This window comes from Hippocampus guttulatus, chromosome 1, assembly GCF_054856545.1.
Source record: "Hippocampus guttulatus isolate MCC_2025c chromosome 1, RoL_Hgut_1.0, whole genome shotgun sequence".
NCBI lineage: Eukaryota > Metazoa > Chordata > Actinopteri > Syngnathiformes > Syngnathidae > Hippocampus > Hippocampus guttulatus.
In genome coordinates this window covers 10,723,395-10,751,243 of record NC_141261.1, presented here as the reverse complement: position 1 = coordinate 10,751,243, position 27,849 = coordinate 10,723,395, and the positions used below count along the sequence as shown (strand labels likewise).

At 44.1% G+C, this 27,849-nt stretch overlaps 1 protein-coding gene across 4 annotated transcripts; it reads right to left on the bottom strand.

Moving 5' to 3' along the window:
* Positions 1 to 262: 262 nt before the first annotated feature.
* clstn1 (calsyntenin 1) lies at positions 263 to 27,849 on the bottom strand. Of its 4 annotated transcripts, XM_086109030.1 has the most exons (19): positions 27,588 to 27,849; positions 17,505 to 17,627; positions 14,520 to 14,549; positions 12,970 to 13,165; positions 12,541 to 12,749; positions 11,957 to 12,106; positions 11,544 to 11,729; positions 11,206 to 11,454; positions 10,363 to 10,484; positions 10,104 to 10,266; positions 9,836 to 9,886; positions 8,633 to 8,790; positions 8,368 to 8,516; positions 7,425 to 7,669; positions 6,261 to 6,431; positions 6,047 to 6,192; positions 5,839 to 5,974; positions 4,928 to 5,112; positions 263 to 3,435 (listed from the first exon to the last, which is right to left on the bottom strand). In XM_086109030.1, the coding sequence occupies exons 1-19, from the start codon at positions 27,667 to 27,669 to the stop codon at positions 3,238 to 3,240; spliced, it is 2,949 nt and encodes a 982-aa protein (XP_085965156.1). In that variant the 5' UTR covers positions 27,670 to 27,849; the 3' UTR covers positions 263 to 3,237. The 4 variants fall into 4 exon arrangements, with proteins under 4 accessions (XP_085965156.1, XP_085965172.1, XP_085965164.1 ...); XM_086109046.1 differs by lacking the exon at positions 9,836 to 9,886; XM_086109038.1 differs by lacking the exon at positions 14,520 to 14,549.

Genomic DNA, 27,849 nt, shown 5'->3' with positions numbered 1-27,849 from the left:
TCGAACTCGGCTTTCCAAATGCAAGCAAATCAGTTAACTTATGATTTCATAGGCTGGAGGGGCCTTGCTTTTTTACAGTGAGCCCACTGATTTACATTTGTTATTTCCAAAATCAACATTTAGGAACTGCATTTTGGATTTACTTGGGTTGTCTTTATTAGTTACGGACATTTTCTTGATGGTCTGAAACATTTAAGATGAAATTTGTGTGTGTTGGGAGTGGGGGTAGGAGGGGGGCGGAATCATAAAATTGACAGCAAAATTCCATCTCATTCTCCTTTATTTTGTTCACGAGCAAGCATCAACTTGACTACACTTTTGCCTGTCTATGGGCAGTAGAAAAGTGACAGCACCCCCGACAAGCACAAAGGAACCTTCCACCACCAACTCGCAATTCAAACTCCACATTTTGGGCAAATGTCAAAGAAAATAAACCGAAAGAAAAGGCTGGGGTATCGGAATTGTGGATGTGTTGAAAGAGCAAAATTTGGTTGACGTCTCCGCACTCCAGTCCCACACAAATATGAAATGTTCACCAACTCGTGGTTCATGCGACGTTATTATTGTTTCCTTTTCATTGGATGGCTGAGACATTCAATCGGGGGAAAGTGATGTGTAGCTCAGTGTGGCTAATCACAAATCTGGTTTGTTTGTGTGCGCGCGCACACACACGCGGGTACACACACTGACAATTCAGATATATGATTTTTCCCCCCGTCCCCAACCTTAAGAGTCACAATACCCGTACACGCGCGCGCGCACACACACGGGTTACTAACGTATGCTGCCAAAGCTTTGTCATTACGTACTGTACATCTGGTTAAAAGTGGATTTAGTACAATATCTATCGAAGAAACACAATGGCTCTACGTCAGCTACACATCATGGACACATTAACAGTGTGTAAAATCAAAACTAGCCACGCCCTGACTTTTTTTTTTAGACAGTCTCATTTAGTTCAGTAAGAAACCTAGCAGTTTGCAGTTACAAATGAACAACAACTTAAAACGGCAATATCATAAGCAGGGCTAAATTGTTACATCTGCTCCTTACACTGTGACCAGCAAAAGGCACTCCCATAATCCGGCCTGCAGGGGGCGCCACGGAGACTGCACAAAAACAATTCAAAGCGTATTTGCATGCAAAATGACATTCTTCTCTTCAGGCTCTTTCACTCAAAAGATCTCGCTCCAGAGCCGTAATAGACGACCCCAAATTTACCCCGCTGTGGCTTTCACACAGAATCCAGACAAGCAGTATATTGCCGCAAAGGTGAGATTCAGCAATCGGTCATTCGACAGAAACTATACTTTCAACACAACTCTAAAGGCAGACAATCACACCCCCCTGAACTACCAACCCTCCCGATTTCCCAAAAGCGAAAATCAGCACAACTGATGATTAATTTTTCTATCTTTTAAAAAAAAATATGAACAACTTTTTATTCCTTATTGCTTTGTCGTAATTTTCTCATATTCTGACTTTGTGAATTAAAAAGCACACTCGCAGTGAGCCAAATGAGAATGAGAAAGAAAACATGGTGATGACCTTTACTGAACTGTTCTAAAAATATATAATATATATATATGTATTGACTGCAAATACATAGTGTATTTTAGCTCCGCTGTCTAATGACAGGCAGAACAATTAAATGCTCTTCCACTAGATCAGGGATGGACAACTGGGGGTCTACAGGCTTCACACAATCTGTATGGCCCCTTGATTAATTAAAAAAAAAACTGGGATCTTTTTTAAACACCCCCTTCCCCAAATATCTTCAAAAAGAGCTGATAAAAAAATCCAATACAGTATACTAGAATAGCTTTGTGTTCAGCAAAACAGGAACAGATTTTCCCACTGAGTCAGTCATCATTATTTCCCAAAACACTGCATACGCTTTTGGTGATATTTTGGTTGATGGTGATTTTTCTCAAGTAAAATTGTCTCCATAAAGATTGCAAAAGACAGGATTATAACGGCCGCAATGTCCTGGACCTTCCGGGAAATGGGGAGGGTTGGCATCAGTCATCTGTCTCCCAGTGCTCTTTATACACAAGTAAATGGCAGCTTGAACAAGCAGTGTACAGTAAAAGGGGCCCAAATCTGCTCTTCGTTCATGTGAGATTTATATTTGAGGAACAATATATACAACGTTGTCTGGGAGGAGAATGAAAATGGAGTCACTCATTTACAATAAGGACATTGCGTTAAGCGACTGTAAACAAAGCTATAGTGTGAAGTCAAGTTGCCCAATATTCAGTCCAACACCCAATTGTTACTATTTGGAGATAAATGCTTGAATATTAGCTCACATTAAAACAGCTGCTCCGCGGACAATTTGCCGTACAAGTGACAAGAAGCTTTACCTGGAGCCGGTTTTCTCCTTTGGGAATTACACTGAGGATGGTTGTCTTCAGAGCTGTTGCCGGCCCACTTTAGCAACTGTCGTCCATCTGCACCCTGTAGATCCCATCAGGCGGGAATAAAAGGGACGCGTGTTCAAGCAAAAAGAAGCGCGTGTCCTCTATGCCCAGAGGACAGCGCAAAGGGGGTGAAAAGAAGAAAAAAAATCCAATACAACGTTGGTCATGAAAACCGACACTTTTGTACACATTTTCAGCGACATGCTATACAACCTGCGTGACACAAATAGTAAGCATCTGTAGATATTGGACCCTGTGGCTTAGGCCTTCACAAGCACGTTGACTAATTACATGGTTTCTTAATATTTACAAACATCTTTAAAAAGCAGTGGATCTCTCTACACATAAGACTTCTTCATGCACTAAAAAGGTTAAAAAGCAAAGCAAAGAAAAACAAGCAAACGGTCCTGAAAAGCGTTAATTCAAGTCACTGCTCTACCAGCGGGGATTTTCAGCAGCAGAAACAAATCGAGAAATGATTCCGAAGCCTTGTGTGGGAGAGAAAACTAAAAAGTGCACGGTTGGCTTCCTCACACACCGGAAAATAAATTTTGGCCAAGATTTCCTGTGAATGCAAAGAGAATAAATTATGTAAAACAAGCCGCTGATGACGACACAACACCGAGTACGGCCACTAAGATGACAAGAGGGAAACCTTGACCAGGATCAATTTTTTTTTTGTAACTTTGCGGCTCTTTGTCTTCCTGTGGTGAGGATGAACATCTGAGTGAGTGAGTGCAAATTAGTGATGTGTGAGTGTGTGTATGCGTGAGTGTGTGTATATGAGTGAGTGTGTGTGTGTGAATGTGTCGTTCTAGTAAGTGAGGGTGGAGTCGTCCCATTCCAGCTGCTGCTGTCTGCTGGCCCCCTGCTGGTCCTCCTGTTCGCCGCCCTCGTCATCCTCACTGCTCTCCGACTCGGCGCTAGTGATGTCATCTTCCTCCTCGCCGTCCTCGCTCTCCTCTTCCTCTTCCTCCTCCTCCTCCTCACTGCTGTGCTGGTCTTCGTACGTCTGCGTACATGAACAGGCGTCGGTAAAAAACACGCGAGCCTGTGCTCGTGCTGACATCCAAGCCATTTTAAGGCGCTTTGCCGTGTAGTCGGCGGCGTGATGAAAAGGCCATTTGCCGGCATACAAAAATCTAACTACAACCAGACTATCTTCGCCCCTTCCTGACTCCAATCTCAGTTTTTTCGAGGGTGATGGCAAAATAAAATATGACAGACTCAGAAAAATGTCCCTTACAAAACGACGTGCCGTTTCTCATGGGCAGGCCTCCAGCGAATCCAAAAACCTTCTCGTTTGGGTGAGCACCAAATTGTAGATACAGTATTCAACTCTTTCTGAAACGCCTTAAAACACCACAAGATGGCACAGACATCTGTCTAATACAAAAGCAGAGCTTTGGTAACGTCCTGCGCTATTTGCGTGCAAAGGAGCTATGTTGAAATGACGGGAGGAGTGTTAGCAAGTCAAGCCAAAACCCTGTCTAATCCACAAGTAGTCAATGGTTGAGCAGATGCATTATTGCCGTGTCATTTTTACATTTGAGGACAATGCGCAGAATAAATACATGCGGTTGTTAGCTAACCCTGCTCCATCGTGTCCACTTTTACTGCAATGGTCAGCTTTAATGTTGCGCTCAACCCTCTCCAAAAAAAAAGAAAAAAGTGTATCTCCATCTAGGTTTCAACATCCACGTGCCAAGAACTGCTGCAATTACAGGAGACTTCATTGGTGCTGTAAATTGTGTTCAATGTGATTTGGTTTTCACAGTCCGCCTCTACTCCTTGTACCACTTTGTAGCTAAATATGCACACCTGAAAACCAAGGCAAGTGTGCAGTGTAAAAGTGCTAAATGATCCCATTTTGACAGAACAAATCCTTAAGATTGCATAACTGAGACAATTCTGTTAGGGATAAACCGATTATCGTCTAGGCTGATTATTGGCACCGATATTTGACATATTGGCTCCAAATGTCGGTTAAGCCTCTATTCCGTTTTCGAAAGGTAGCGAATGTTGAGTTCTCGTCAGGTTTTGTCCAAGGCAACAAATGACCGCGAGACATTCGCCTGTACTTTTCTTGAATTTTGAACATGTTCAAAATTCCGTCGTGACAAGAAAGGAAAAAAAAACACACAAAAACTCTTGATGAATGACTGACAAGCACTTGATGAGCATTTGCGACCTTGAACGAACCCCGACGAACCATGAGGTGAATGCGCATTTTATTCATTGCGACTAATAATTCCAATTGGTGTCAGAGCTGAAAAAAAATCTACAAATATGTATGTCATGAAAGTATGTAGCTTCTCTATGACTGACTGTGTCTTTTATGCAAATGATCAAGATATCATCCCATAAATAAGCCCCCTCCCCATCCCCAGCAGCCTGTCAATCATGACAGCTCAGTGGAAAAAGTAGGGCGCTGACAACACGATCATGCAGTCGCAGGAAGACAGCTGCCTTCCTACCAACCACCCCACATTTTTGTCATTTACCTCCATGGGGTTGACGGTGATAGTGAGGGCCGAGTCGTCCCAGTCCATTTCGTTCTCCTTGCCGTTTTCCTGGTCCCTCATGGTGCGCTGGTGTGCGGCCCGGATCCGGAACACGCCCAGGATGATCATGAACACCAGGAAACTGACGCAGACGACAATGACGATGGTGGCTGCGCTGGGAACCACTGCAAAAACACACACACACACACACACACACACACACACACACACACACACACACACACACACACACACACACACACACACACACACACACACACACACACACACACACACACACACACACACACACACACACACACACACACACACACACACACACACACACACACACACACAATGAGACCCGTCAGATTTTTTTATTATTTTTTTGAAAGCCCGCTCCTGTTAAGAAGCGGCCCTGCTTAGCGTTTATTAACGTTGTGGAGGCCCTCTCGTGCATTGGCAGGCTTAGCGAGCCTGACAGCCTGCAAGATTATTGGAACCTGGAAATAAAAGGCGGTGCACAGATGTCACAGGCTGCACTGAAGTGTAATCCCTAAGCGTATGTCATTAAAAATAAAAATAAAAAAGGAGGGTGTGGGGGTGCGGAGGGGGTTGAAATGAACATTGACTCATATATGTCCTACTTGCAGCATCAGGAGCCATGTGCTTCTCAATAAACTTAATATAAAATCAAATGATAAAACATTGGGGAGACTTTTTTGATATGGCATGGATTTCCAGACGGGTCGTCCACTTAAATAAAATGGACGCTTTGTTTTTTTCCTCCGAGGAAGGTGCCACTGGGTGTCAGTGAATAGCTTTGCGAGCATGCGGTACGAAGATTGGATTGCCATGTGGTGGTTAGGTGAGGGTTGCACAAACAAGGCCGGCCCATGCCGCAGTACCTGACGACTGGTGAGCGTTGACAAGGTTGTGGCCAGACAGGTCCACGGACGCCTGATGCACGGGGCTGATGAAGTTGGGCTGCACCATGGCACTGTGGAAAGGTTCCATGGCGCTGGCTGTGTGAATGACGTTCACCTGGAGAGCAGACACACAAACGACACGCGTCACATCACAGTCACGAGACGAAACTAACCAGTTCAGTCCTACCTCGACCTTGAAGTCGTTGCTGATGTAGCGCCCGTTCAGCTCAGAGCACACCAGTTTGAATTTCCTATCGAAGAGCGCCTCCGTGTGCCAGTTCTTATAACGGATGAGATGCAGGACTTGCTCGTAGTTGGCCATGGTGTTCACGCCTGGAGCACGAGAAGGCATGGAGAATGAAGACGTTCAAAAGGCCCAACACGAGCGCTACTGTCCATACCGGTGATAATGAGGCCAAAGTGGGAGGAGCTCGTCTGAAGGCCACGTTGCTGCAGCTGCTCAGTGTCTACTTCCAGGCCTTCGTGCTCTGCATCCAGTTCATCTCCTACCACGGTCATTTCGCAAGTGTCCAGGTTGTGCATGATCTCCTCAGAGACCACCGTCTCTTGGACTGAAAGAACAGTCACGACGATTTTTTTTAGTTGTGTTGAAAGACACCGAAACACAAGAAGAATCATGTCGATGCAGTGTCAAAATAAAAAACTTCAAAAAGTCAAATCAAAATTATTTTACCACGCGGATTGCTAGAAACGCTTCGAGAACTATCGATCCCTCCATCCATTTTCAAATCGCTTATCCTCACGAGGGTCACGGGGCATGCTGGAGCCTATCCCAGCTGTCTTTGGGCAGTAGGCAGGGGGGATACCCTGAACCGGTCGCCGGCCAATCGCAGGGTAAGTCAGCGGTCATTCAAACAGAGAAACATCAACTCGTGTTTTGCGGCTCATATATTTTCTTTTTTTTTTTCCAGTGTGCAGCCTCAGTGTTGTCATGCCTTTAATTCATTTTGAAAACTGCCAATATCTGTGTCACACATCAATTTGCTGAGTACGACTGTAGAAGGGTGTCATTTTCCAATCTAAAAAATATGTACCAATATCCATTAAACCCCACATAATTGCACTCCTCAACTGTTATTTTCTGTGTCGAATTTGTTTGGACGTTAGAATGAAATGAAGTCTTGGAGGCTTGTTTGTTGCTTGGCCGATGCTTAATCAATTGTCCTCATCACTCCGGTTTCAGTTTCAACCGCTGTGCAAATGTATTGTCTCCCGATCTCAGATCGCGTACAGGACAAAGCTAACAGATGGCGAGCTTCCAATGGCCCCTCCCCATAATGGAGTAAACAACCTATCTGTCGCTCACTCTGTCCAATCCCTTCGGCTGCATGGCATAATCCTCCCGCCACGCTGTGATTGGACTCGTCTATTAGCAGCGGCGTTGCTCGTGCTCACTGTTTTGTACCGCCTCAGCTATCAAATGACTTTTAGGCTGCTTAATGGGTGTGATGCATCTTGCGCAAGAACACTAAAGCGGGAGGAGGAGGGTGGGGGGGGGTTGTGAGAAAACGCTCATGTTAAATTCCAGCGCGCATTTCACCCACCCGTGGGGTCATCGTCCGCTCCCTCGGTGGCTTCGGACTCCGCGTCAGCCTCCACCTCGCGGGTGATGGTACTAACAATGCGCAGCTCGGGGAACAGCGTCACGCCCTCTTGGCTCTCAAATTCGGCAGCACTGCGGGCAAAGTGGTCAATGCCGCTCAGGCTGATCTTGGGCTCCTCGGGCTGCAGCACCATCACGTAACCTTCAGCGTCCGGCATGGTCACGCAGGAATCCTCGTTAAAGCACCTAGAGAGATCGGTGCATTTTATTCTCCCTGCGAGGGAATTTCGGTTACGGGCGAGACAAATTCATAAATACCTGCAATCTCTTGACAACAACAAGGGAACATATTGATCTTTAGGTTTGTACATTTCTATAGTGCGGACAACTTAATTTTAATCCCCCCCCGACCTCATAAAATAATTAGGGAGTAAATAACAAATGACGTCATTTAGAATGATGGTAAATTACCATATTGGCCCGAATATAAGACGGCCCCCGATTATAAGACGACCCCCTCTTTTTCAAGACTCAAGTTTGAGAAATGACTTTTTGAACACCAAATTAATTTTTATACAGAAAACAATTACAGTACATCTGAACAAATGATTATAACAATATATTTGAGAGAAAAAGCATGTTATTTTGCCTCATTCAAATCTTAACATCTGAACATTTAAATATGTAAACTAAAGCGCAATCACATTGGTTAATGAATGGTTTCTGTTTTTTGAAATGTAAATTACGGTACATCATAACTTCTCCTCAGCTGCCGGTTAACCTGGCCGATCTTTGACCCACTTTTCTCCAGATTGTCGCTACGCTTCTCCATTTTCTGTTATCTCTTGTATTATTTTCTTCCCTTTTCTTTCTTACCGCTATTTTTAATTTTTCTTCTTCGTGCTACCGCTATTTTTATTTTTATTCTTCGTGACAGGGCTTACTTGACGGCGGTGGAGATGCGAAGGTGTCTGATGCCGGGCGTCGGGAACTGGCGGGAGTTCAAGTAAGAGATGTGCTGCATGACCTTGTCAAAAGCGTCAATGTCGTCCCCCTCGACAGTCAGGGAGGACTGGTTGGGGTTAAACTCCACCTGGAAGAGACGTGAACAAAATCGCATTTGAGCTACGCCAGACATGACCGGACAAAGGCACAAGGGCTCGATAAGATTAGCCAATTGGATTGCGCTGTTTGCTTTGCCCTCCTCACCTTAACCGTGGAAGCCACCTCCTCGGGCAGCTGTACATCCAGGCCCTCCTTGCAGGTGTACAAACAGTCAATAACCTTCTTGTTCTCCAACTTGCCTGAGCGAATCATCAGCCCCGCAAGGTTTCCGTGAAAAAACTGGGCCATGCGTGCGTTTCCGCCTGTGCACGCCGTGAGAGAGTTGACGAGGATGAAACAAAGAGACAAGGACAGCGAAGAGTTAGGCGTCACGTTTCACCTTTTCGGTCCAGAACATGTGGTGCATGCAGGCTCAAGGTACAAAGGCAGTCTCAAGCTCATGCAAGTTAGTGTACGTGCCCAAATGAGGCTGGTTCCGACAACAAAATCATGGGCGATCGAATACATATACACATGCAATACCCGGCGAACGGTACTGCTGGTTTACCGTGGAACAGAACAAACCAACTTAAAGATGATGTTGTCAAAACATTAAACCAGGGGTGTCAAACTCATTTTTGTCGCGGGCCACATTGTAGTTATGGTTTCCCTTGGATGGCCGTTATGAATTTTGGAAAACCATATAAATGTTTAATCACCTCCACATACTACATGCACAGCGCAGCATAATTGGATAAGTAGTTTTAAAATTAGACGTCAAGAATAACGACTGTTATTGTGGATTACATATGACGATTTGAAATTTTGGTTAAGATTTTAGCAAGCATCATGAAAACTTGACGTGCTTTTTTTTGGTTTTGCGGGCCACATAAAATTATGTGGCGGGCCAGATCTGGCCCCCGGGCCTTGACTTTGACACCTGTGCATGAAACGATGCATCCTGAGGGACTGGGATATTCCAGACGGACATATCCATTACTGATGAGGTGACGTAGTCCAGAGTGTCTAACTACTGTCTCTGTGTCTGAATGTTTCGCTGTCATCTGACCTGGATTAACATCCATTTGCGCTGTCAGGATCACGCGATGAAAGAGGAGGCCGCACTCAGCAGTGCGTTTTGTGCTTATCGTGTGTCTCGTACAGTTGATCTGGTCGGATGATGATGTAAAAAAAATGATACTTAAACGGGAGTGAATCATGGCAACATGCTTGAAAACAAAAACGTGTCTGCAACGAGAATGTGCTGGGATAATTCTAGTCGAAGTGGCATGAGGATGCAGTTAGCGCGGTGGGACATGGCAGACACACGGAAGTATTGTATCTGAGAAGGGAAAGATTTGGGGCAACCTGAGGAAGACTCAGAGAGTGTCTCAGTGTCATTGTCATGTCCCGAGTGTTCTGCAGAAGACAGGAAAAAAGAAATTCGGGAGAGACAGGGAGGAAGGTTGAGGATCTTCTAGTGGGATCGAGTCCACATTGGAGGTTACGCTGCAAGGTTACTTTGCAAACATTATATGAGAAAATAGGAACAGATGCTTTCCGCAGAGTCATCTCAATATTTGCATTGCTAAAATTCCAACGTTCATGTTGTGCGACAGAGTTTTACACGTCCTACCTTGCCAGCAAGCACCAACGGTGAGCTGAGTCTCAATCCTGGAAGCATGCAGTGGGTAGTCCTCCGTGACCAGGAAGGGTTCAAAGGTTGTCCCGTCCACAAAGAGCGTCACCGTGGGGAACTCCACGTTCAGCACATAGTGATGCCACTCTTTGTCACACACCTGCAGAGAACACGGAGCGTATGAAACCATTGATACCATTTTGAAAGTGAAATAAAAATAGAAGCAGCTTGAGTTAATGTGGCCATAGGAGCCCACCTGGTCGAGTTTCCAGTGGAACTCGGCTGGTTTGTAGTTCTCCGCCTCCGAGGGATCTTGACGGAGGAGAAGGATCAGCCTGCAGTTGTGCACGTAGAGGGAATAGTGGTGCCTGTTCAAGTCTGCAGGGTGGATATGACCGGACACGATCATATGAATTTGGAACATTTATTATTATACACATTATTCAAAAACTTTTGACAGAAACTGATATATACAACAACCAAGCTGTGTTCATTCAAAGGCAACAACGGTCTTGAATAAACTGCACGTTCACATCGGCAAATAATCAGTTGAACATAAAATGACCTTGTCTGCCGTGACAGTTCATTCAATTTATGACCCCATATGCTGTACCGAATGGTGGTGGCGGGGCAATAATGGCGGCATGATCACAGGCAGGACAGATGCGCGACCGCACGGATGTAATCCTTCTTATATAAGATGGGGGGGATGGAAGTTGATGAGCCATCAACACATTTCTCTGAGACTTTCTAGTCAATAAGATCCGGTCGGTTTGAGCTTCAAATAAACAACCAGAGACAATAAAGGAGAGGTGAGCAAGAACTTGGCAGGGGTCAGAAGGAAAAGATACGAGCCAGCCCGCTGAGTGCAGGAACGTGGATGAGAGGACAAGAAAGGCTACAATTTTCTGAGATCGAAATGGAAGAAATTGTGAGAACAGATATTGCCTCTCATGTGGCCTTGAGGCTATTTTCATTGAATCAACTGGAAAGAGGACCGGGCGCCTATTAGGGATGAGGTTTGATTTTCGCAAATCATTTACATTTAGAATATGAAGCTGTTTCCAAAGTGCAATCAAACCTTCACATACGCAGTTACCTGTCTTGTCAGAATTGCAGAGGATGGTCTCCTTCTCGTGGGCCCCGGGGCCATGTCTCATCCACACCGATATGGTGAAGGGCTCCTTCAGGCTGGTGCTCACCAAGCCGTCCGGAACCTTGATGGCCTGGGTGCCGTTGAACTCAAACACCTGGTCGCTGTCGTGCCCATTATCGGTGGGTAGTCCTATCGTCCAGTTGGTGGAGCTGCCGGGTGCAGGCAGCAGCTCAACTGCACCGGAGCTGGCTCCTAAATGTTTTGGGGGGGGGGGGGGGGTTCCAATTAGTCAGAGAATCATTTACAGTGGACTCCCGCTACTCCGAAAATAAGCTCCTTACCGCACAACTTGTGCAGAGACTTCTCAGAGTAGGTGTCGCGGTCACATCCCTTTCCAATATGGTTGGTTTCGAGTTCAATTGTGGCTCTGATGGACGTAATTGGCTCGTCACAGGTCTCCAGGTGCATGCTGGGGAAAAGAGCCAGGCTGCCCGTGCCGGGCTCATATTCAATCCTCTTATTGAAGCCTGAGGGCAAGAAATCGAGGGAGTGTGACAAAGGTGTCCTTCAACGCAGCGATGATAAGGCGCGGCAGTCGATGCTGGACTTGTCCGCACAAGTTAGGCTAAAAGAAGCACTTCCTGTCCAGGCCAATACAGACTGAGCCTTCTGACAAAACAGCGGTTGACGTGAAACTCTTTCTTTACGCACATATACAGTGTGATGGTTAGCAAGTCGGGGAGCATGTTGATACCTTGCCAGCTGGGTTTGCAAGTTGGCTTGACGCCGATCTTGACCAGGACGTCCTCCGAGGCGCGGTTCTTTCCGCAGTCGTAAGCGGTCACAGTCAGCTTATACATGTGCTCTCGGTCATAGTTGAGTTTCTCTGTGTTCTTGATGAGACCTGATGGAAACAAGAAACATCGCCTGGCGTTCGAGTTGCTGTTTGTTGAATGTCAAAGCTGGGGTGAGATAACGTGACTCAAACTAGTCATTCCTGAAACTTGGATGCTGATAAGCAGTAGTGACAGTATCATATAAAGATTGAAAATAAAATAGCACGGGATAATGTTTTAACATTCCGCTTTATCTGTGAGTGCAACAGCTAAAATTCGAAATGAAAAATAAATACTGACTGATATTACAAAAATGGTGGTATAGACTGAATAGCAGACCAGCTTGGATGACATTTCCTTGCCTTTGTCTTAGTTGGGGGTGCATTCGAAACGACACGGCCAGCGGGCCCGATTGATTGCGAAAATCAATGTGCCGAGTATGATGCAAATTATGGCTCCGATCCCGGCAGGGACCGTCAGGTTCATTGGCGGGAGTCCTTACCCTCTTTGTCAATGGTGAAGGGCACATCTGGCGTGACAATTTCATAGTTGCAAATTTGACTGAACTGGAAAGAACAGTCCGCATCCACCGCCTCCACTTTCAAGATGCTGTCGTATTTCTTTCCCTCAATGACGGTGGCTTTGTAGGACTTCTCTTTGAAGACCGGCGAGTACTCGTTGAGGTCGTTCACCTGGATGTGGACGGTGGCCCTGACAAAGACAAACTCTACTTAACTCATTCACTCCCAAAGACGTTTTTAAACGTCTTTTCAGACTTGGTCTAGAATTGGCTGGTACTGAATGAGTTAATAAGCTTCGGTTGCAAAACTAGTGTCATCATTGGCCGAGGGCTTTCACGATCCAGATGACTCGGCAGAAGATGAAGCAAATAAGCAAAAGAAAGGACTAGATGGAAACTACTCAAACTGACTTGTGTGATTTCTTCATATTGGCACCGTCAGGTCCCTCTCCGCAGTCGTACGCTTGGATGGTGAAGGTGTGTTCCTTCTGCAGTTCGCAGTCTAACTTGTCCTTTGCCCGGATGACCCCCTCGCCACTGGACTTATCCAGGACCACGGCTTCGAAGGGGATATTCTGCCCGTGGATCCTGAAGCCGCAAATCTCACCTGAACAAAATTTTTAAAAAGAGTTTGCGTTAAAAAACGGCGTGAAACGCATGTTGTTTCTTATCTTGTATGAATTAAGGCAAAGAAAAAAAAATTATAAAAAGATCAGCCACAGGTTTTTAGGAGCCAAGGAGTTGACGTTTGAGGGGTGGGCGGTGTCTGTGGAGGAAGCCCAAAAGCACTTTCATAGTTGGGTGAGCATTTTGAGGGGGAGTTGGGAAGGGGGGTGGGACATTCAATAATATACAGAAGACGGTGTGTTTTTCTTTCCAAGCCATTTTAAATAATGGTCAGCATTCAGTCATGCAGGCAGAAACCAAAAAGATGTGCTCAGGCATTTCACAAAAGTATGCTCGTCGTCTAAGAGAAACCCAAACCTCCAAAATAAGAACATCACAGAGCCCTATCAGTGGTGACCTAATTCTTTTTGTGATGAATAAAGCTTACGGGCTATTCATTAGGAAAATGTGCAGAACATAAGGCAAAGAAAAAGAAAAGAGGATGGGGCGATGGGGGCCTTCAATGTATTGAAATTCAAAGATAGCGTAAATTCAGTCGTAATTCCATGAAGGAATGTCACCACACTGCTCTGTGCATTTCCTACATTCAACCACAGTTTTCTTTGCAAAACTGTTGCGTAATTAATTCCCAACCAATTAAGGGGACTAAATCTGCATATTTAAATAAAAAGTACTGGATGAGAACTGGGGTTAGAAATATCAACTTGCTTGCATCCGTATCAAATGACAACTGCAGCCATGCTAATGGGATATATTAGTGGTGGAGATTAAAAAAATAAAAAATAAAAATCCACTCGGGCAAAGATGCAAAAATAGCAGAGAGTTTGCATTGGTTAACAATCTCAGCAGCTTTCATTTGAAGAGTTTACAATTAGAAAAAAAAAACATCAGGCACAACAAAAACACAACAAACAAAAAATATTGTTCAGAATTTTTGATTAAAATTCTTTTTTGATTAAAAAAAAAATATATATACTCTATATATCCAATCTGGTGAAGAGCCGCTGTTTTTGAAGCAGCCTTCTGTTTTCCTGGTGACAGCTGAAAAAACTGTTAGGGTCTGCAAACTGCGAGGGATGCCTCATGCACAGATATTTCTAATTTAGTAAGCCCCACAGCATACTCTTCATCCAGCTATCAAAACTCCGAACTATTCTTTGGTCAAGGGGAGCAGAAAAAAAAGAAAAAAACAACATAAAAGTCGAGAAAACCAAATGGGTCAATTACAGAGCAAGGCGGGCGTGGCATTTCTGTGTGAATGTGCAGATGCCATTTTGTGTTAGTGGGTTAATAGTAACAATAAGCACAAAGCAGAAGAAAGAGCCCAAGATCACCTTCTTCAGTGAGGGTCACCTCAAAACTCTCTACAGGGAGGGGAGAGAAGATAAACCGAGGTCAGTTAAAGAAGCGTTAGAAGCTCAGAAGACAACAGAAGACAGGAGTCAACTTACTGCGTGGCGGTTTTTGTGTTTGAAAGCTCACTTTTAGCTCGGTAAGGAAACAAAAAAAGCCTTACAAATGGTCGGGTGACAGAGTGACAGAACATATTGACAGCTGGTATTTCATCAGATAATAAGGCGGCGCATTGGCAGTAATGAACATCGCTATGACATCTGCCCGCGCGATGTGTAAACATCTTTAGCACAGCACACACCGTCTGGCATCTGTAAAGCTGAAGTTGATGGTGAGACTGGATGCAGCATTCGAGAATTTAGGACGAAAAGCATGTAAACATTTTGGCATTGACCCAAAGAGAAAAGTCCGAGAGGAGTTGGACAGAAAGCGTTTCATGTGGATTATTTATTCATTTTTAAGTCCATCCATCCATTTTTTGAACCGCTTTCTCCTCACAAGGGTCGCGGGGGGTGCTGGAGCCTATCCCAGCCGTCTTTGGGCAGTCGGCGGGAGACACCCTGAACCGGTTGCCAGCCAATCGCAGGGCACACAGAGACGAACAATTATCCACGCTCACAATCACACCTCGGGACAATTTTTAGAGTGTTCAATCAGCCTGCCGTGCATGTTTTTGGAATGTGGGAGGAAACCGGAGTACCCAGAGAAAACCCACGCAGGCCCTGGGAGAACATGCAAACTCCACACAGGGAGGCCAGAGCGGGGATTGAACCCGGTACCTCTGCACTGTGCACTGTCGACGCGCTAACCGCTGGATCATCGGGCTGCCTCATTTATTCGTACAGAGGCTTAATGAATGAATGGATCTCATCGTACAAAACTGCAAAAAAAAGAAAAAAATTGAGTTTCAAGACCCGAGTGTCAACCTCGACAGTAAAAACGCTAAAAAGGATAATAATGGTTTTATGCTGTATACCTCTGCTGGCCTTTACATTGTCGTTTTGCTTGACTAAAAGAATCCCAAGTTTGCGTTATTTTTTGGAGCTGACCAGGAGCAGTCATGCAGTTCCAATTGTGGGCCTCAGTGTTCACCACAGCCCTAATGACCAGCACACAAAGACTTCATGAATTCCTCAGCAGCACAGCCTAGATCGGCTGTCACAAAAGACCGCTAACGCTCCGCAATGCAAAAATGTACAGTATATTCACCTGCTAAATGTGTTGCAGGAACAGTTTTTCAAACCGGGCCCAACAAAAGAAAAGAAAAAAAAAAAAACAGTCCTCTTGCTGTTGTAAAATATTCACTCTTGAATAAATACCTAGTTTTTCCGGCTGCACAAATGCCTGGGTGTAAACAATTCAAGCTCCATTAGCCTCAATTCAAGTCTTCATGCAGATATGGAAAGACGCCCTGAACGCCAGACTCGTTTGAGGGCTCGCGCTTAGTGAGATGAGCTCTCCGATGGGATTTTCTCTTATCTTCCTGATTTGAGAGCGAGTGATTGGGCTTCAACGGCCTTGACAGCGAACTGTACTTTTTGGGCACAGATGGACTGACTAGAAGGCGGCTGGCACGACACCGCCAGTCACCCCTGCTGCCACGTGAAGCCAGGCTGCCAGCTTTTGTCCACGGGGAGATACTTCACATGGACGTGCCGACTATTCACGTCAGATAGGGAGGCAGGAGTGCAGGCCTCAAATTCGATTCGGTTTACCAATGTGAACGATTGATACAGTCAGTCAACACACAAATGTTTTGGAGAGGCAAACCCCGGCTTCCAAGTATAACAAATAGTTGAGATCTTTCCCATGTGTTCTACAATTTATTTATTTGGTTATTTATTACATTGGGACAGTGCACATTAATCAACTCAATAATAAACAGTGTAAATGCGTCGGACTTAGCATAAATGCTAGTTTGGAGCCCGTAGTCCCAAGCAAGGCAGTTTTCTAAAATAATAACAACAGTTCAAATTCATTGAAGATCAAACTCTCACATCTGATATTTTTGATTATGGAAAGACAAAGAAAGAAAATAAAACGGGTTGAGATGTACCAATTTGTGACTTTGTGGCTCTGTTTTTGGGTGGCATTTGGTCCCGCTTGTAATTTTGTTGAAGGGACACGTTTCAACAGACGACAGACACAAAGCATGATGCTGCCGCTCACATATGAGGTGAGTCCGAAAAGGTTCATCGACTGTTGTCACAAGAGATACATTTCAAACCCAAAAGTATAAACTATGAACTCGACATCTAGAAAGAGGAGGCGAGAGTTGCGGCAGGACCGCTGCTTCACCCTGAATTTTTTTCCGAGAGTTTTACCATGACCTGGTATTGTAACTAGGATCTTTAGACATCACATTCATTGTAACTGTAAGGCGGGTGCAAAACTGTTTGCCGATTCGCTGCTGGAAAGATCCGCACTTGAGAACATGGCAATGCAACTGACTTGGGTAAGAAGTCACATTGGGAAGCTCCCGACAGGCACGTGGATGGAAGTAGCTGGCTCGCTAAATCACACGAGGTAATCTGAGATTAAAAATGGGTCGGCTCAAGCGGTGCGGGAGCACTGAGCGGGAAGCGAGTAGCAGACAAAAGATCTCAACAATCTCATGTGAAACGGTGGGAAATCATTTCCGGGGGGGGGGGGGGGGGGGGGCTGTGTTGCTTTGAACCCACGGACAGAGTCAATCCCAATGTGATTGAAAAAAATTATTCATACGAAAAAAACCAAAACCCTTTTCATTAAACATGAAAGGGTGTTTTCATCTGAATATCAAACAGGTCTGGATAGGAAGATACAGTCGCCGGCCATCTCACCGTCACAGGGATCACACATTTTCAAACCAGATGGAAAGACCGCGGCGTTTTAAAATTAAATTGGAGTTTCATTCAAAATAAACCGTGCTTTAAAAACAAATTGTACATCCAAAAGAGAATCTGCATTTAGCCCCGCCTCCTCACCTGCGTAGCGTAGCGGCGCATCCTTGTCCAGTGCGATTAAAGGGGGGTCCAGCAGCACTTTGTCATCGTTCTCTGTCACAATGCCGTGGTAAGTGGTCTCGATCCACGGCTTGTGCTTATTGACTGGGAAAGAAAAAGCACAGCGTTCAGGTCTATTAAAACATCAGCGGTGAAAACCTCTTTTCACAATTAACCCTTTGAGGTACAGCGGTTACTCCCGTGGACATCTTATCATGTTAGCAGGTTACAGGGTGCATGAAAGGGTTAATGTGCATAGTTTGGGTTTTCTTTAAAACAGCGAGCCTCCCCCCTCCCCCACAGAGTCCTTTTTATGATGTCATGGATTTTGTCCTCATTCATTTCAGAACCCCTAACATGAAATGTAAAACCAATTGTAGATTTCCGCCCATCACATTCCACTTTTGTTAGGAATGATAGCTGTTCGGTGCGAGGAACAGTGGTTGGACCATCTTATAGCGAGCGCGGCGCGTGCAAGGCGGCTGCGGAAAGAAAAAAAAAGCTGCAGTGAGTGGCACATTTGGGTCGGTTAAAAGAACATTGGCGGGGGGCAGCTCTATCGCATCCAATGTGGAGCGACGCGAGATGATTCCGCCACTATGCCGCTAATCTAGCAATACGATGCTAACCTAGTCTGCCGGCAAGGGCAGATTCTCTGACCGAGGGGGACATTTTTTTTTTTTTTTTGTACCACAAAGATGTATTATTATTTATTAGTCTTCTACGGTTGAGGTATTATGCTCTTTTGGTGATAAAAAGACTGCAAGCATTACATAATCTCTTTGTGCATGCAAGGCCTATTTATAAACCATCTTTACAGACTCTCATCTTGCATAAAATGACTGTCCATTTATTTGGCTGGTTTATGAGGTTTGATTAATACTGCAGGGTCACCGTCAATATATTGCAAGGCGCCCGATTTAAAAAGGGGCGACTCCTACGACGACAAGTAATGGCCGCATAATAGGCAAGTGGCCCTCATGTATTGCGGAAAACTTTTTGTTCGCTAATAACTCATCTGGTTAAATGTTGATCAATATTCATGAGATAAAATAAATAATCTGCAATATTAACATTTTAGCTGTGTGGTTGACATCAGGAAAAGGTAGACTTCAAAATGATACGCGTTAAAATCCAAACGTGACTTCCAGAAAATCGTAATTGGTTGCACGCACACCGTTACAGTGTGTGTTACTGCATACGTCCTGGTCATATCCCAAATCATTGAAAACTAATCGAGTGCTACTCGCACAGGGCTGGAATGATGCAAGCACCTCTACTAATGGGAATCGCCCACCGATGATGGCAAGGCAATATTATAAAGTGCGAACTAAAATGAAGCCAATGTGACTCGAAAGGAAGTGGATGTCTTTAGACAGATTGTGGGGCCAGACGACAACATTAATCTGCTTTAGCCTCTTTGGAGTCCCACTTACAATTAGCTAGGTCACATTTGGGCCTCGTGTTGCCCGTTGATTTTCAATCGTGTTGAGAGTTTCACTCAATCCAGCACTGAATTGTACATGACACATTCCTCATGCAAAAATCTTAACCAGTTTATGATGATGGTTTGCTTGTTTTGTGTTGAATTTAAGAAATGTCACTTCAGTCCACAAGACATCCTTAAATTTGTTTTTAAAAATATATAATAATATAATAAACAAAAATATAACAACATTTTTTACTGGACCTGCAGAGCCACCTGAAGAGCTGCCACTGCAGTACTCAGCAGAACAGTACTTAAAGAGGTCAAATAACAGTCAATCAAACATGTGCTCTGTAGTCGAGACAAGCCTTTTTCCAGATTACGTTAATTCCGTACAAGGACAAGATTGAGATGAAGCACAACTCAAGACGATATAACAAAAGTAAAGATGGAACAAAACACGTAAACACAGGACAGAACGAGAAATACACAAGACACCATCTTGCAGGTTCTTATTAATGTGCTTTCAGGTATCAATTTCCAGCATTGCATTCAGTGCGTCAGTTTATGCATTCTGCCATGGAGACCATGCGCCTCTACACATTTAAAACGTATGAGAGGAGCCGCTTCCATTAACCGGAAATCAAGTCCGCTGTGTTCACTCCCACAATGGCGCAGGCGCCCATGTCCAACTGCGCATGTTTACAAAAATACCAACAGAAAGAAAACCCCACCCACGCGCACAGTTAGACCATGCATTATGCTTCCGGTGGGCATGAAAATAGAGCAACAATGAGGGGATTGGTCCAAATAAAGACTTCATTCAAAGAAAGATTTATTCTGGCTGTCTATTATCATGAGCAAATTGTAAATGGGGTTGGAGTTTTTGAGGGGAGGCTTTAGGAATTAGGATGAATGAGACTTACATAGGGCCTTTGAGATGTACAGAATCCTCCATGTGAGGAGTTGTTAATCTGAGACAGCATGGATTTTCCCTCAATTAACTTAATTCGGAAACCAATTCATCTACGCCTGCAATGTACTTCTATTAAAGGAGCTCCAGATGAGATCCTTTGTACAGTCGTATCCACCGTGTAGGTGTTCATGATTTCATGTTTTCATGATCATGAAGGCTCATGTGTATTTGTAGCCTACTTAGTCATTTTGATAGTAGGCTAATATAGCTAATATAGATACATACAGCATGTGTTGCCTTCATTGTAAGGCTAATATAAGGCTTTTAATTTTTTGCGGCTCCAGACAACAAAAGGTGAGGAGATCGTGATGCAGAGCTGGTATGACACTGAAAACATTTACGAGCCATCACACATAAGTAGCTATGCAATCCAGTTACATAGCAAATAAACTGAAAGGCATTTTAATCCGATAACGAGATGTGTCCATTTATTTACTGACAAGGTCAATCAATCAAAGCAATGCAGGCGGCCACTGTCACAGTTTACCAAAACAACAAATACCAGCGACTGCACACGCCCTGCCTGGTGGTTGAATCGAGGATTTTGGAGAAGGCACACATCGGCTGGAACATGTGAGCTCAAGTTGTTTCTGTGGAAGGGCGGACACAATGACCGTGCACACTTTGCCGTGCCACTGCAGCGCTGCTGTCCTCCACACGCTCAAGTGTGGAGGACAACCTGAAATACTGACGGCAGCTCACGAGTGGCGATACCCACCTCTGATGTTTACATTGCCTGCAGTCAGTTTCGGGTTTTATCATAGCAACCGTTGGACACAAAAACTGCATGATTTTTATTCCATTAAAAACATAAATAAATAAGAAGACGGAGGGGGAAGGCCTCAAAAGGATGTTCCACGTAAGGTTCCACTGTATTTCCCACAGAGCTATTTTTCACTCCAACATCTGTACTGATCAACCCCCAGGCAATTTGGGTGACAGTTTGTCTAATATTAAAAGGCTTTGTGAGCACGACAAAATATTACCCAAAAGAAAGAAAAAAAACCCCGCCAATCTTGAACAACAAATTGTTGGTGACTACACATCATCACAAAGTGTCTTTGATGGCACTCCACGACACACAACGGGGAAGCATACAAGGACAATTACAATGTCCCTTTATGGTTGCTGGGCTCCAACTGACAAGATTTTAAGCCAATAACTATGATCAAATACTTCCCGAAAGAGCATTAAAGCCACAACTGGTTGTGGTAAGCCTGAGACTCAAAAGGATACATGTCCAACAGTCGCTTTGAAACACCCAAAGAGCACCCAAAGTCCTGCTCCTGTATCACACTCACTCATGCCACAGACCAAACCAAAAATACAACTGCCACACGGTTGTCATGCTAGCCCAGGGGTCGCCGGAGAAATACTCGAACAGCTGTTGGCATTGCAGCATCATGACTGCAGCAGATGATCAGGCAGTTATTATCAGATAATGATTGGCATCCACTGAGAAGATGTTGTGTAATGATGGCGGAGGAAAAATGCCATGTCTGTGTCACCATGGCAGTAAAATGTTAGCCACCTCTGCCACTGCTGTGCAATGCTTCAAACAGGAAGTCAACTCCGAAATGGTCTTTACAGTAATATGTTATATGCGCCTCCACTAGTCTAAACACGACATTATGATGAATGGTGCCTTTTCTGGAATGTGAGTTGAGTCGTAAAATCTACCGGGTTTGAGCTATCTCAGGCGGCGGCCATTTTGCCCCTCTCGACTGAAAATGACATCACAGTGGCTCACTGTTGTCCTCCATGATAGCAGCCAATCTTTTTGTTGAATCAAACTAAAGCATTTAGTTTTACTTTGGAAAACAATAATGAAAATGTTTTTCCTATTTTCCAACAAGTTACAGATTACCAGTAAATGAGTAACTTAGTCACAAATTACTTTACTTTTTCTGTATAAAGGGACGGAAGTTACTTTTTTAAAATTATCTGACTCATCGATTAATTGACAAAATAATCACCAATGAACGACTTAGAAATGCATTTAAAATGGCAATGCAAATATATAACTGAAAACTGACACCAATAGCGAAACTGATCATTTGCACTCACAGAAACATTCATAGATTTTAGAGTTGCCATTTGAAATGTTCCTTTACCAGTGTGTTTTTCATTTTAAGTCCTGCAGTAAATAAAGAAATGGGAGACTCAATCAGTCAGACCTTGATGTTACCAGGGCAACAGACAAAATATTACTTTCCCATTCAAAAACTGAAAAACTTCTTTTAAATGTAGTCTCGAGTATGGAAGCAGTGGACATAGTTCACAAGGTTGACAACCACCGGTGGGCCTCCTTTCTGCTGCAGGTAATACAAATGAACAAAAACTGCTGCCAAATCAGCAAAAATGTCGTGCAAATCCAATTTTGCATTCATAAATGGCTTCAACTTGCGCTCAAGTGGCTCTTTCAAATCTACAGCGTCGGCAAAATGAAGGAACAATTTGCTCCCGGTCTGAAACAGTGCACACACGTCTGTATTTGTCCATCTCGCCTTACAGCCTCCTGGGCTTGTTGATGTGAGCCGCCTCCAAAACAGAGCGGCGAGTGTTCAAGGTGGATTTAAACAGGCTGGAACCTCAAGACCTCTGGGACCTCCGATCGCTACATAGGGGCGCCTCTCAGTTCCCCTGCCAGGCATCGGCGTTTGTTTGTCCACCATGCAATTACAAGCTCCCGACAGACGGTGCACCCGCTGCGGCCGCGGAGCTCCTCTAAGGAGGGGCGGGGAAGGCTTGGTGGGGCTCTGGGAGATGCAGAGCCTTGAATGCAACTCAATCGCGTCTCTGTGCAAAACGGCACAAAAGGGCCACTGAGAGTGAAGGAGTGAGATGTCTCGAGCGGCCGGCTGTAATCGAGCTAGCCGAGCAGGTTACATGTTCTCTTGCCTGTTTCCACATAATAGCTCAATTTGGATATGGCATCATATGAAAGCAATTTTTCCCCATTAACTCATTCAGTACCAGCCAATTCTAGACCAAGTCTGAAAAGACGTTTAAAAACGTCTTTGGGAGTGAATGAGTTAATATCATTAAGTCGATCATACGTACATCTAACTTCTGTCAGAGTTGAGATATTCCAAGTCAATACTGATTGGCATCGTGAACATTTTTGTAATACATTCACAAAGTATTCGCCTGAACTGCATTTTAACTTCAATATGACCGCGTTTAACTCAACGAAAGACCTCATCAGCGCAAATTCTGACTTGTGACTCCTGTGTCCACCTAAACTTAAATATTCGCAACTCAGCGAGCCATTCTTAACAGTTTACAGACTCCATTCAGCAAAAAGCACCAATGGGTGCAAAGTCATCACTCGTCTTATGATCGAGGAACTCTGGGTCAATTTACCAAACACGAAGGCTTTCAAAAGTATGGCACTGGGGGATTATCATACGTACGCATTCCTGAAGAATTTGAGTCGTAGTCCTATGAACAGAGGGGACATTGTAATATGCTATAGGGAAAACCAGACCCACAAAAAAAGGTCTTTGTTCCATGAGAAATCCTGAAAAAAAAAACAGTCATCTTGTAAAAACAGAGCTCTCTTGGGAGGCCAAGTCAAGTTAATCAGGGCAAAGCAGGCACAAGACATGTGATAATGGTTACCATCTGTTCTGAAATCACTCTTTTGATGGCATTTTATTGAATTAGCGAAATAATATATCCTCAAACAACCTGCTGATGCTTTTATTTTTACCCAGAAGTGCTTCCAGATAATATGCAGTCATATCTCAGCCTTTGTGACCTAAGCTTTCTCAGGAGTGGCAAAAACAATGTCGCGTTCATATCTCTGTTACCTGACTGACAATGTGTTAATGTGGAAGAAACCACTGACACTTAAAGTGGATCTTGTTAATCAAAAGGTGATATGTTCATAAAGACTGACATTTTTACTTGCTGCCATCTCACGTTCCTCCAACATCAAAGGTGAGAATCTACGGCCACAGCCTTTCATAATATGAAAAAATAACACGTGTGTGAATTTTTTTGTAAAAAAACTTGTGCACAAAACACATGAACGCAATGACAAGTCATTCTTGAGCACAAGGAGATTTATGATCGCGTTTTTGAATAAATAAGGGTGGGGATTAATTTCAATGTGCTAAAATGCTTTGAGGGCGACACACTGCGCGATTGGTTAGCATGTCCGCCTCACAGTGCGGAGTCATGGGTTCAAATCCGGGCTCCGGCCTGATATGCATTGTAGGTTGATTGAACGCTCTCGTCTAAATTGTTCCTCGGTGTGATTTTGAGCACGAATGGTCGTTCGTCTCTGTGTGCCCTGCGATTGGCTGGCAACCAGTTTATGGTGTTGCCAAAAGACAAATGGGATAGGCTCCGTCACGCCATTGACCCTCATAAGGATAAATGGTTCAGATAAGAATGGATGAAATTGCTTTGAGTGAGGAGAAACCAGCCAGGTGACCATCCATTTAATTTAGTGATCTTGCACAATGCTGTTCAAGTGACCGATGGACAATCTTCAATGGATCAATGTAAGCACTTTTCCAGTTAAAGTGGCCAGGGAGAATGCTTGGCGTGCTGTGTGTCACAGCTCCTTCGAGTCGACCATGGGAGGAATAGTGAAGGGTGGAATCTTTTCCACACAGCAGTACTTGGAACACACAGATGAGATCTCGTCACCACGGTAGGTAAACTCTGAATGTATTATCCATCCATCCATCATCTGAACTAATTTATCCTCACGAGGGTGTGCTGAAGCCTATCCCAGCTGAAACCTGAACTGGTTGTGAGCCAATCGCAAGGCACACGTAGACAATTTGGAGTGTTCAGTTTCCCTCACGTACATGTTTTTGGCATGAGGGAGGAAACCAGAGTACCCGTAGAAAACCCACGCAGGCACAGGGACAATATGCAAACTCCACACAGGAAAGTCCAGAATCTGACCCACGACCTCTGCATTGTGAGGCGGACATCCTAACCAGTCATCCACAGTGTTGCTTCAAACATTTCAACAATCAATTAAATATCGTAATGGTGGCGCAATGACAAAAGAGGAAGTGGCGGGCAGAAAAAAGAGAAGAATGCTGTAGTGCGAGCAGGTTATGTGAAATGTGGTGAATTTCTCTGATGTGGAATCATCCTTCCTGAAATGTGGTGAATTTCTCTGATGTGGAATCATCCTTCCTGATGACCTCAATGTCTTTCATACACTACATAAAAAAGGATAATATTTTGAAGAGATGAGATACGTGAGGAATCACATTGCGACACATTGAAATAAATTGTAGCCCACTCAATCATAACTGATTTGAGTCATGAGGTGGTGAGAGATTCCTTTTGCAACTGTTGATGAAATGTGCCGATTCCAAGAGCATGCGGGGGAAAAAATGCTTGTTGCAATCTCAAGACAAAAAATTTCAGGCGGTAAAAGAAGTACTGCACCATTATCCTCCGAGACTTGAACGTCACAGAGGTCAACCCGAGTGTTACTTCTGCAGCAAGAGATTCGCTGGAGCAACTGATTCAGGAGCAACAACATGCTGATTGAACACCAAGCTGGGCTGATACAACATAAGCCTTCACCCAGATGGTGATTTCACATTTCACTTTGGCTGATAAGTTCTGAGAAGCCAGCAGATGCAAAAAAAAAAAAAAAAACCCAAAAAAAGTAAACAGTAACATGGAGGTAAACAGTCATGAAAACGTTTTATAATGAAAACCGACAATGGATCGTTCTGGTGGATGTTTGACTTGTTTACATGACTGTGTTGTTTTAGACCCTGCAAGAATATTGTGAACGGTTTTTGTTCAATGGAAGAGTTGTGGGGATAACCAATTCTAAAAGGATTCGACAGACAGCCCGAATATGTATTTACCAGGCAAGTGGAATAAGATGATTTAGTGTACAGAACACATCTCAGCTCAACTACATTTTATTCATAGAGCACTTGTTTTTAAAAAATAAATAAATAAATAAATAAACTGTATCTGCCCCACATAAAAATGGACATAAGACAGAGTAAATAAGTAAATAATACATTAGATGTCTATTTGAGAATTTTTTTCCATGTTCAATAAACAAATTGTGTTTTTGAACAATCTCTGATAAACACAAAACAGATTTCCATCAAAATTGCAAGACTTAGTAGCATGATCAAGTATCGGTCCTCGATATCAACGAGTACACAAATGTAAGTAGAGTACTTGTAATCGGACAACGTCTGAAAACAGTGGTGTTGCTGCATCCCTAATCGCTTTGTGTTTGAATGGTGATCATTTTAAAGACGGCGTCTCTACCTACAACTTTACAAAATGCAAAGAAAAATGATGGGGTTTTTTTACAAGATAAAGGTGCCCAGATACGAACTTTGGTTAACGTTTCATTAGTGGCTTTCAGATTTTTTTAATGCACGAGAAGAGTGTGTGTATATGCTATTGAGGTGAAGACTCTGTAACTTCCACTAACAACACAGACTAAACTTACAGTATCTCCTCCACAACATACAAAGCTCGTCTTTCAGTCAAGATATCACTTCAACCTACTTCCTTGACACATACTACTTTCCTACATAAACATGGGTTTGGCGGCATCTTGTGGACTTCTAAGGCGTTTCAGAAAGCGCATAAATACAGTGAATAGGCGAGGGGGTTTAGAGTCGTTCCAAAAAAAAGGGGGGTGGGCGAATAAAGCCCAACATTAACAGGCAGTGTAAAAGTGTTCAGGACAGATTTAAATGACACTCCAAAACCAACACAGCACTGATCATTTGCTGTTTGACGTTATCGATTTTCCTTTTCTTCACCTCAAGAAGATCCCAAGCTTTAACCTCCGTAACACGCTGATGTGCAGTCAATTCACTCGCTGGGTGGGTTGACTTCCACGGTTTCACACAAACAGGGTGATCGTGTCTGAGCCGTGGGACAGCGGGAGCGAGGTGCACCGCCTGCAGCAAATACATGCAGCCCTGCAAGCCCCCTCCACCCTGAATGACGCTCAGTCTTGATTAGGGAATTCTCACGCCACTACGACCGGAACCAATTGTTTTTGTCCTCAATGATCCCACTCGTGTTCACAATCCACATGGATCTGCAATGCGTAGCCAACACGAGGCCTGCTAATCATAACAATAAAAATATGAACGTTTTTGTTCAGTTTGAACAGCAAAATAACAAACTACAATTAAAGCGCAATAGTGGGATTTGTGCAAATGCACTAACGTCGGTAAACAAAAATTTTTTTTTGGGGGGTTTTGTTTTAAGCGATCTCATTATTTATTTAAAGCGGCTAAAAGGCGACGCGATGCAGTCAAAGGCTAAAAATAGACGAACAACAGAACACAGAAAAAGGGTCGTTCCGTTGTCTTGATAAATATGAAAAATTTAAATAAAATAAAATCAGCCCAGATGTTTGAAAGCGCAACACGGGACAGAAGCGGTGTTTTAGTGTGGAAGAAAGGCCGTGCCGGAGTGCTTTAGATCCAGCATCGCTGTTTGCACTTGCTGCGACTCGATCGGGCAGCTGAGCAGCCCAGAACAGGTTCCTCCTCCGCATGCATCCCTCCTTGCTGTAACCTTCGCCGGCTAAGAAACCAGCCTGGTGGGTCTCACCACTGTCATAAAGCCCCATCCGACATGTCCACACAGAGCAAACATTGCGCCATATAAATCCCAGCTTAGTTACCTTTAGCCGCATCCAGCGCGCACACCAGCACCAGGACCAGTAGGACGACGGATGCCAAGAGTTTATTCCTTCGGAAGCGCATCCCGATTTCGAGTTCAGCCGCGAAAAAAATTGAACACACACGCCCTTCTTCTTCTGTTTCTCGTTGTACTTTTCTTGTCAGTCGGGCGGAGGGCTTAGTTTACAGGAAAAAAAGAAAAAACGAGCAATGGATGAAAACGCGGTGTTGACGGTAGCTCTAAAATGGCCGTCTGCAATCCCT